General features: G+C 39.1%; 1 protein-coding gene across 3 annotated transcripts in view; it reads right to left on the bottom strand.

Moving 5' to 3' along the window:
- Window positions 1-1,857: 1,857 nt before the first annotated feature.
- The window catches only part of LRCH2 (leucine rich repeats and calponin homology domain containing 2), an 89,262-nt gene continuing 80,040 nt past the window's right edge, over window positions 1,858-11,079 (bottom strand). For all 3 annotated transcript variants that reach the window (XM_038417596.2, XM_043492918.1, XM_038417594.2), the window contains 3 exons: window positions 9,430-9,567; window positions 9,041-9,118; window positions 1,858-7,672 (listed from right to left, as the gene is read on the bottom strand). In XM_038417596.2, the coding sequence (XP_038273524.1) occupies window positions 7,553-7,672; window positions 9,041-9,118; window positions 9,430-9,567 (336 nt within the window). In that variant the 3' untranslated portion in view covers window positions 1,858-7,552. The remainder of the gene's footprint in view (window positions 7,673-9,040; window positions 9,119-9,429; window positions 9,568-11,079) is intronic.

The following is an 11,079-nucleotide window of genomic DNA, read 5'->3' as shown; positions in this document are numbered from 1 at the left end:
AGGCAGGAACGTACCACACTACCCTAGCTGGATCCATGACGACTGTTGACTGGGAGGCCTCTTGACTTGGACCTGCTTGAGCTGCACCTGGCACTAAGACAACACTTTTTGTGAGAGCTCCTGATATTGCCTATGATAATCAGCAATTGGGGTGACTGCTTAATCTAGGTAGGATGATGTGAGATTGCCACCAGAACCACTGGAACAGTCAAATCTGGCTCAACTTCCTCCCCCTCACACTCCAATGGAGCTGTTTGGTGTTGGGTAGGAGAGTGTAGATAAGGTTCATTCGTGGATCAAGGTGCCAAGAGTAAGAGAGTCTCTTGGGCCCCAGTAACGCCATTGAGAGGGGTCAACTGGTTTCAGGGGGTGGACACCATGGCATTAGGAACCATCAGACCCTTGGAAAGTCATACTTTGACAGAGGACTGAACCCTGATTTCCTGGAAATTCTGTCCATACTTGCCTCCCTTTGTAGATGTAGAGGTTCAAATGTAGCCCCTGACCAATCTGATGTCTAGTTTGGTTCCTGATTAACCATTGGAACCGTTGATACCGATTGATGGATACTCAGGTTCGTGTATGAGAAAGGAGATTAACTCTGTGCCCTCAAGATCGTTTCCTCCTCCGGTACGACGATCTCTCTAAATAAGGTTGGACATAAGAGGGGAGGGGACTAAGGATACAAGAGTGAAAATATCCCCTGGGGAAACATAAGTCTCAGACTGCCACATAGTGTAGGGTGTTTCGGTGGTCAGGGCCACTGGATCAGACACTTCCCTGGTTACAGTGGACATCAGATTTTTCTGAAACTGTGTTGGTACAGAGTATAATCTGGATGCTGAAGGTAGTGGATGCCTGACTTTTGGTTTCTATGTCAGCACCGAGATCAGTATCAACAGATCTGTACTCCTGCATGCCACATTCTCCTGTAGAGGTGGTTTACTTGGGCTTAAATCCTTAGGATCTGTGTGCAAGGACTCATCCAACTTGGATGGAGTTGGAGAGGGATCTCTTCAGGTCAGATTTTGAAGAGGATCTTCGCCCCTGTGCTTGTAAGAGTGCCCCATACTCTCACGAGAACCCTTTGATTCTTTAGCCTTGCAGGTTGTAGCCTCAGTTCCTTTGTGCTCAGAGGGATGCTGCCTGTTGATTGAGACCAGTGCACACAGAAGGGGTGTCCCCAGCCCGGATGCAACTGGGGTCTCATGTTTTTTTCCCCCATGAGGTTCTCTGTCTGAGTGCTCAACCCTCCTGAATTTGGGGAAGGAGTAGCAGATGCTGCACACAGCAGGGATGTGAGCCTTGCCAAGACAGTAAAGTCAGCATTGATGTTAGTCACTCACTGAGAAGGAGTGGGGGGCAGGAAACAGTTCTTAAACCCTGGGGCTGTGGGCAGAGTCCTCACCCTTGGAGGAGAATTTCTCCAAAGTGGGGAAAAAACTAACTAAACTACACTATACTAAATACTACAACTCAAAAACAGTAAATAGATAATGCAATATTAAAAACTATCGGGGGGGCACATTGAAAAAAACAATGGCAGCAGCTGTGGATGCAGAAGATTCCACCTCAGGCCATGTGGAAGGAATTGGAGAGGCGTCTGCCTCATATGTCCTCGGTCCAGACTCGAGAAGAGAAACTGTGTATGTGGACCAACATACACTGCTCACTAAAAATCTCCAGACTCTGATGCATGGTGCACACATGTACTATCACTCGAAGAAGTAGTATGTCTAACCAGTGCAGAATAATTTTTAACAGGAAGAAGTGTTAAAAATCTTGTACAAATTACCAGTGAAAATATAAACTAGAACCTACTATACCGAGACAAAAGTTAATTAGATTGTACCATGGTAAAAGTAGGCCTTTTAATGAAAGCGAAGCCTTGACATTTTGTCATTTACCAAATTATGGAAAACATGTTGAGAAAGTTGGAATTTGGTAAAGATACATTTCATTTCAATAAGTGTTTTATTGTCTCTGTGTTGGAATCCAGACTTATTTTGAAAAAGCCAGACAAAATGCAGCCCTATGCTATGCTTTGGCATTTAAGAAAATATCAAAAGGAAACAATGTCAGAGCTTAAGTGATCCTTTACTTCATTTTCACATGCTCTGCCTGTGAAAAGGAACACGAGTTGTTTTGAAAATATATTTTTAAACGATCATTTCCTGAAATACTGGGGAGAAACGTGGAACTTCTGAGGTATAGTGAAGACAATCACCATTTTGTCAAAAATGATCAAAATTGAAAATATTTATGGAATACATCTTAGCATGGCTTGACTCTGGCAATAGATTTTAATGCCAATTTTTTTTTTTTATTTTGGAAGAGAATTGCCTCCAAGTCACCAAAGACTTAAAGAAAAATGCAGTTTTCACTATAGTGAAGCAACTGCTGATAGTCCCCACCTCCACAATTAAGGTATTTAACTTCTTGAGGGATAAAAGTTGTGCTCCTGAGGAATTCTCTCAGTACCGCACATGACAAAATACAGTACTTTACTATATAAATGTATTAATGTATCTATTTTAGAGCTTTCTGTGGCTTACCAGAGAACTGAAAAGAGGTGAATCATTGACTGCTTTTAGAAGTACCTAAAATTTACTGTGGCATTATCTAAAAAACTGCTGCTAGAGACCTCCACTCCCAAACCTCTGCTTAGGCTCATTAACTCTTATAAAACCTTCTCCTGATCTTTATTTTGTTTTCAAAACACTGTAGGCTTTCAGTTTCTATAAGATCAGAGGGTGAAATCCTGGTCCCATTGAAGTCACTAGCAAAACTCCCAATGACTTCAATGGAGCCAAGATTTTACTCTGAATTCTTACTATTCATGTCACAGTTAAAAAATTATTACTATTTCCTTTCTTAATTTGTTCCTTTATACAGTACATTATTTAGGACCTTGGTTATGTTATGGAAGGGCTTTAGAAATCTGGACACAGCTGAGGCTTTTTGATTGTCTGTCAATGATTTGCACTCCTGTGTGCCATGACAATCAAAGTCACAGATCTAATCAGTCCAGCCTTTAATTGTTTATATGTAAACTATTGGGACACTTTAGTAAGTGTATTTCTGAGACAGTTCGAAGTCATTCAGCCACCCTGAACTAAGCACTTTAATGCCACTACTTAAAACATACTATAATCACTTAGAAATGTATTAGCTGAAATCTTATTCCTTAAAAGGACAAAACATTCTTACATGATATATTGGAGCCATCCAAATATCCTGCCAATCTTTGGGGGAACTGAAGAAACATACGGGGCCAAAGAAAACATTTTGATATGCTCAGACAAATAAAAATGAATCTTCTAGTTTTATATCATCTTGGGATAACTTGGCTTTGAATGCTCAATAAGCAGCATGTGAATAACTCCTATGATAGTTTAATCGTCAAAAGTTAGAGTGAGATTTCCTAAAGCTCTTTTTGTTGGCATAACTCTATTCCTATTCAAGTCAAGCCAATGCTGAGTGCTCTGAAGCCCCCACCAAATAGGGCCTGATTTGAGTAGCCAGAGAAGGTCCTACACAAAGTGGAAACACAGTGTTTCAAATGTGCAGGATGCTGGGATCTCTTCACTCCATTTGATGCCCCAGTGCAGAGCGGAGGCAGTTTCCCACATGGAAAAGTCAGGCTACTGGGGGCATGAGAGGGTGAAGTTAGTGGATCTGTAAGCAGTTGTGGCTAGCAATAGAAATAGATAATAAATAAAAGGATTGATGATGGCTTCTTATGATTAAAGACATTTAGAAACAACAATCTAAACATGCAATATTACAGTTAGTTAATTCCATCAGCTAGGAGCATCCTTCTACAGGCTGCTCTCCCCTTGTCTATACATGGAAGGAGGGTAGGGACTGCTACTTCCACCAAGTGGGCTGGGCTAACACAAGGGAATGGCCAGGCCCTGCCACACTGCATGCTGATCCGAACCCTGATTTCTGAATGGAAATCTAGAATTCATTCAATATCAACCTAAGGAACCTTGCCCTCCAAAGCTGCAGTTGTGGGGTTTATTTTGAATTCTGAGATGAAGGGAAAAGATGCGCTGTAGACACCAATGCCTCCTCCATTTTCAGATTGGAGGTATAGTTTCTTCATTCCTTAAAACATGGAGCTGTATTAACTCCTTTTTCAGTCTCTTCTGCAGCTGCTACTACTCCTGGGGGAATTCTGCACCATTGTGTAACACAGAATTTGTGCAGAATTAATGTTCTGGGCAAAATTTCCTTTTTCCCTGCAGAATTGGCGCTGCACAGCTGCTGGCTGCCAGTAGGGGCCAGCAAAGTCCAGCTCTCCAATACACTGCTGGGGAGAGAGGGAGGGTTTGGGCAGCTGCGGTTCCCAGCATGCCGTGAAGGAAGGAAGTGGCAGTGCGCAGGAAACTCCGTACAAGCCTGGGACCCAGCATCAGGCTGTTTTTCCCCTCTGATCCCTGCGCAGGAGGAGATGCTTTTGTGGGTAAAAAAAACCCACTTCTTCAGATGCATGGAGTCATGCATCTGAAGAAGTGGGGTTTTTACCCACGAAAGCTTATGCCCAAATAAATCTGTCAAATTATTTTAAGCTATTTAGGAAAAACTGTGCTAACTTTTATTTATTTATTTATTTTTAACTAGTATATTACACTGACAGCTAGACTTCTTAATGTTAAAATTTTAAGTCAGAATGTAATCTTCTCTTGACGTCTTGCAATACTCCACAAGGGATCAACAAAAACTAAGTGACTACAAGTGGTCTTAAGTGAGGCTTGCATTGTATTCAGAAAACTTTACAGAGGAAACTTAATTCCATCAGGAAAACTGAAGTGTCATTCAGGATTGGTGAATGTATTTAAACAGTCCAACACACACTTGCATTATCCAATTTAGATAATCGTTAGACAAGTCTGAAACGTAACTTAATGTCTTTGCCACCAGCAAGTCTATGGTTAACACTACTGGAACAGGAATTGCTATTTTTGTAGTCAAGAGGGTATGTATAAAAAACTGCAAGATAGTACAGTTGTTAATATGGAACATTTTTTCCTCTTTTTGAATCAGGTAATTCTTCAGCTATTAAAATACAGCAAAAGTAACCACCACAAATCTGCTTACTGAACTAAATTTGTTTGTTCATTGTAATCTCAACTACATTTATTTTTTCTCCTGATATTGCATTTATGTGAAATGAATACATTTACCCATTCTTTTTTGAAATGGACCTCTCCTATGAATATGAATTAAGATAAACAATAAAAAAGGATAATTCAGAGGAAAGATAAATGAAACTACTTATTTTAATGGCCGAACATTATATTGAGCCAATTACAGTTTCTGCATGAGTACCTGTTTAAATGATATTTTTATGTACATCGTTTTGTAAAAGAGGACATGGCTTTTTTTTAAATGAGCTGTATTTGAGAATGCACTCTATAAACAATAGCATATGTTAACAATAGCCCATGAATTACTTTTATTTCAATGACAGGTTTCAGAGTAGCAGCAGTGTTAGTCTGTATTCGCAAAAGGAAACTGAGTTCTTGTGGCACCTTAGAGACTAACAAATTTATTTGAGCATAAGGTTTCGTGAGCACTTTCAATGAAGTGAGCTGTAGCTCACGAAAGCTTATGCTCAAATAAATTTGTTAGTCTCTAAGGTGCCACAAGAACCCCTGTTCTTTTTGTTTCAATGGATTTTAGTTAAAGAACATTAAAATAATTTTATCTTCTAAATCTTTTAGCCATCAAGATTTTTATTTTCTTCTCAGCTGGCTTTGATGCTTCAATTAAAGTAAGGAAGAAATAAAGCAATATTTTCTTCCTCATTCCTTAGCCAAATGAAATGAAATAGCGTTAAGTCAACTGGCACCAGAGTATAACTTAATTTTTTTACATCATCTGGCACACAAGGTTTTACCCTTGGTCTAAAGTAGCAGTCTAAAAATACAACGGTGACATATCCAGAGCCCAGCATTTTTGAGTGAGTCACATATTTAGTAAGAAGGTAAACTTGTTTGTTTGGGAGGAAGGGGAAGAGACAGAAAGAAAGGGAGTCAACTGTTCATCATTCTGAAAGTTTTCAGAACACCATGGGAAAAATGTCAGAAAAGGTGTAGAATCAAACAAGTACTTAAACCCAGAAGTTCGAGAAAGCTTCTGTTGTGGGGATTTAATTTTTTTTTTTTAAACATTTGTTCCCAAGAGTTTGATATTCTCAGCACAGAATTAACTGTTGATAATTGGTGTCACTGGTGAAAATGAGAAGCATTGGTGCAAAAGTGTGATGATGCAGGTGGTTATTTCCAAAATAAATCCCTCAACAAACCTGTACACATTGAAAAATAAAAAGATTCCTAGCTTGAATTTTTTTTAAATCAAACTTGGGGTGATTTCTGTTATTGTAAAAAACTAATGCAAAATCAGGAACAACATGATGTAAAATCCTGAAAGTCACAGCATAAACCTGAGATTTTGGCACTTTATCAAAACATCCTTAATGATTATGTATGCGTCACTAGTCCATATATATATTATTTAACTATGGACATCATGGTTTGTCCCAAACAATGAAAATAACTCAGTGACAATTTTTGTTAATACATTAAAACAGAAGTGATTGGGTATTATCAAATTAAATAGCATAAATAAAATGTATTTACATTACTTTCCAATCATTAGACAACAATCAATTGTGCAACTTAAAACACCTAACACCAAAAATGTGAAACATCATTTAAATCTTCACATATTACTAACCTTACAAAAACTATTAAAATATTTTAAAATTCCCATTGTATCTATTTTAGACAAAGAAATTGCAAAAACGTTTAAGACTATGAAGAATCATCAATTACACAGGCACTTCACATGTAAACAATCTACCATACAACTGAAAAAAATAGTTTGGCACAAACTTAGATTGGAAAATACACCTTTTCCCTCTATAATGTTTTGTGTAATTACCATACATCCAACTAAATACTGAAGATGTTAGAAGGATATAAATTACAGTCTGAAGTGCAAGAAATAAAGAACTCAAATATAGAGCTATATGAAACAAAAATGGATTAAATGTGATCTGTCACTCAGATTTTCACAATCATACTGTAGCTGGTTTTTGTTTTACCTTTACATTTAATCCAAATATTGACACTTTTTATAGTAGGTCTCTATGTGTGCGCGCGCGCGAGAGAGAGAGATCCTGTATAAAACAAAACTGAACAGCATTTTCAATGTAGTAAAAAAAAAAATCTAGCTTTTAAAAATAATGTCATGAAACATTAATGGGAAACTTGGAACTTATATTACCTGGACAGAGAATCTGATGTTGTTAAAATCTCGTGCATCCAAGTTTTAAAACATCAGTATAACTGTATATTCAGGTAACAGTCAGTTTGAAATCAAAGTTTTGTGTGTCCCTTCAAAATAAGGCTCTGTCTAAAGTGTCTGGGCAGAAACTACTTCTGATGGCTTGGATGTTCCCAGTCAGGAAGCTGAACTGCTTGGCAGCAATCTAAATCAACAGATCAATGATAAAGTTGTCTGGTTTCCAAAAGTCAGGTTACACAGAGGAAAGCTGGGATGCTTTAGATGAAGGTAGTTCAAGCAGAGCCTGAACTGTAACACCAACTTTCACTAGACCCCTTTCCTCCAAAATGTGATGAGGCAGGCAAAGCCTTTCCTGAAAAATAAAATGGTACATGCATCATATGTCAATCATTCTGCACAGCTTGGGTAAAAAGTGTACTTTTAAAAGACTTCAACACTCAAATACCTCACTATGACTAATCAGAGATCCACGTAGAAATCTTCTCTGGTCAATAAGTTTGCATATGCATCTATCTCTACAGCAAGATTTTAAGTGTGACACGGTGCTCAGAAGTTAATTATCTCTCACATAAGAGCTGATAATTGCAGTGTGAAAAAATTACACACAAATTAGTAAATTAGAGCAAAACAAAAACTAAAGACTGTTTCATTAAAATGTTAAACTAAGAGGAAATAAACACTATTTCTTAGAAGGTTGGCAGTTTTAGTTTATTGACTATTTAGGGCCAGAGACCCCCATCTGCTTTCATAAACAGAGGGAGCAAAACAGAGTGAGGGTGGAGTAGTGCTGATCAGTATCACACTTCTTCCTTCCTGGTCCTTGCAGAAGCTCCACTACAAGTTGGCTGTAAGGAGGGTTACAATCTGCCAGAACTCAAGAATGAATCAGCTCCCACCTAAACCCATAGGAATTTTCTTATAAGCATTACATTCAACACGAACCCTTTTTCTCTACAGCCAGTAGGAGAGTCATTGGGAACATGAGTTCTGCAGGAGTTGTGCTGATATGGAGAGCGGGAGAAGAAGCTGCGCAGAAGCACAGGGCTATAGTTAAGGAACTATGGTTTTCAGGGTTAAACCACTTTCCTGGCCTATTGAGGTGGAGTAAAACAGCCACTGGCAGAACAGTCATGTGGCTACTGCAAATACAAACTCATGGAGTTTCCTCTCCCCTAATGCACAGAAGAAAATGTGGCCCTTGATTTTTCCCTTCATGGAGGAGGTGGAAGAAGGAGTGTGGGTAAAATGAAAGTGAGGGACTTGTAACAAGGACTAGAGATGAGCTAGTACAGTTAAGAGCCCTGCAAGCTTCTTCTATGTAGCTCTGTCAATGCACCTTGTGATCTGCAAAATTCCTTTCATTCTAGTCCAAGATCTTTTCTAGGCAGATATTGCCATTCATGCCACAATGTGCCACTAATCTAAGGGTTTCTGATAAACACACAAACAGCTCTTCTATAGCACTTTTCATCAGTAGATCTCAAAGCACTTCATAAAGAAGGTCACTATCGTTATCCCCTGAAAGTGAGGCACAGGGAAGTGACCTGGCCAAGGTCAACCAGCAAGCCAGCTGCAGAGCCAGGAATGGAACACAGGTCTCCTAACTCCCATTTCACTGCTCTAACTACTAGGCTTTCTAGATAACCCAGAAAAGTAAATGCTGACATATCTTGTCTGTGATTATTAATAAGTATATTAATCAATAAAGTGATTAGTATACCTGTGGCACGCCCAATTTTTTACAAGCATCAAGAAAGTTTTCAACATTTCTTCTGCACTTTGCCATACTGAGTTTAGGCTGTAAAGATAGGATGTTAGATCTTTGTTACGCATTTATAAAAGGACTTTATAATTATGATGCAAATTCAATAACAGTTGTATTAGAAACAAGCAAAGTTAGAAAACTAATTTAAGGACTTAGTACATAACAGACTGCTAAACCCTTGCGCCTTAATGTAGCACCAAATACTTGTTTATTGCATCCTGAAATAAAATGAAAATTGATAATTAACCATTTAAAATAGCAAAGATAATTCACAATTTTCTAGTGCTGAATTCCAACAGTTTGCTTTCACTTCAGATAGAATAAAAAGGATGTAGTTGACTCACCACTGCTGGTGATGGTACATGAATACTTGCAACAGAACGTGGCCTTATGTGATTGGCTAAATGGCAAAGAACAACCCCATCCATCAATGCTGCTCCAATGTCATCAGGCAAAATTACTTTTAACCTCGATTCAAGATTCTGTAAAACAGAAGAGTCCATAGTACATGCTATTCATGGGAAGCAACTTCTTTCTTCTTCTACTCTGGGGTCACACTAACAGACATATCCAGAGATGGTTGGAGTGAAAACATATTTTGCAGAGGTGGGGTGTCAGCCATCCGACAAGTGATAATTGAGTGGTGAGGGATGGAAGTACCTACACTTGTGTAGCAAGAGAGTTGGAGGAAGGAGGAAGTGCTATTCACCACACAAATTACAAGCCTTTATGGAAAAAGGGGCAGAAAGCACACTAGATTTATCATTTTAGGAGCTGTGCTTCTCCTAAACAGCTTAATTGGACATGAACAAATTGCTACTACAGCAAGAGATGGAGCTGCCATCATGGTATTATATAGGATATGGATTCAGTGTTTAAGTGAAATATCTGTACATCATGTGCCCTTTACATGTGTGCAGCCTCTGATGACGTGCAGCTGGGAATCTGAGGATGAATTAAAAAAATATATCAAGAAGAACTGACTGTTCTAAGTTTGTTTTATTTAACCATTATTTAGTAGCTGTATAAAAAAAGTTAACCTTTTTTAAATAATTAAGAATGTAACTTACAAAATGATTTTCAGAATAGAGGCATATAGGAAAACATTTCTTCAAAACACTGAAATTTAGATCCAACATGGCATTATTCACACTCTTTTCAGCTAAGGTCCTTCCCCCAAAGCATGTCTGATGATTCAGGGATGATGATTCAAAACCCGGGGCCAACTCTTCAGGTACATGCCAGAATGCACAGCTCACTAGTCAAGATGTGGGTACCATTCTCTTTGTGCCATGTTACAGTAGCATTTGGCTCTCAAGGGCCAAATGTATGGCCCAGATTGACATGGTGTAGGGGTATCCCAGCTGCACCCCCTTTCCTACCCTGGTAGGAGAGATGTGATTAGGGGTCTAGAGCACATGACTTATGAGGAGAGGCTGAGGGAGCTGGGATTGTTTAGTCTGCAGAAGAGAAGAATGAGGGGGGATTTGATAGCTGCTTTCAACTACCTGAAAGGGGGTTTCAAAGAGGATGGCTCTAGACTGTTCCCAATGGTAGCAGATGACAGAACGAGGAGTAATGGTCTCAAGTTGCAATGGGGGAGGTTTAGATTGGATATTAGGAAAAACTTTTTCACTAAGAGGGTGGTGAAACACTGGAATGCGTTACCTAGGGAGGTGGTAGAATCTCCTTCCTTAGAGGTTTTTAAGGTCAGGCTTGACAAAGCCCTAGCTGGGATGATTTAACTGGAACTTGGTCCTGCTTTGAGCATGGGGTTGGACTAGATGACCTTCTGGGGTCCCTTCCAACCCTGATATTCTATGATTCTATGTGTTACACACAACCTCCTAAAATGGAGTTACAATACTGCACCCTTGCACTGTCTGGGCCACGTAGACAGGTTTTATAACAAGTACATGCTGGTGGTGCAAAGAAAAGTAAGTGCACTGCACACAAGGGTGTGGCCCCACCAGTTTGAGCCTAGACAGCAAGTC

This window comes from Dermochelys coriacea, chromosome 9, assembly GCF_009764565.3.
Source record: "Dermochelys coriacea isolate rDerCor1 chromosome 9, rDerCor1.pri.v4, whole genome shotgun sequence".
NCBI lineage: Eukaryota > Metazoa > Chordata > Testudines > Dermochelyidae > Dermochelys > Dermochelys coriacea.
This window is presented reverse-complemented; position numbering and strand designations above follow the sequence as displayed.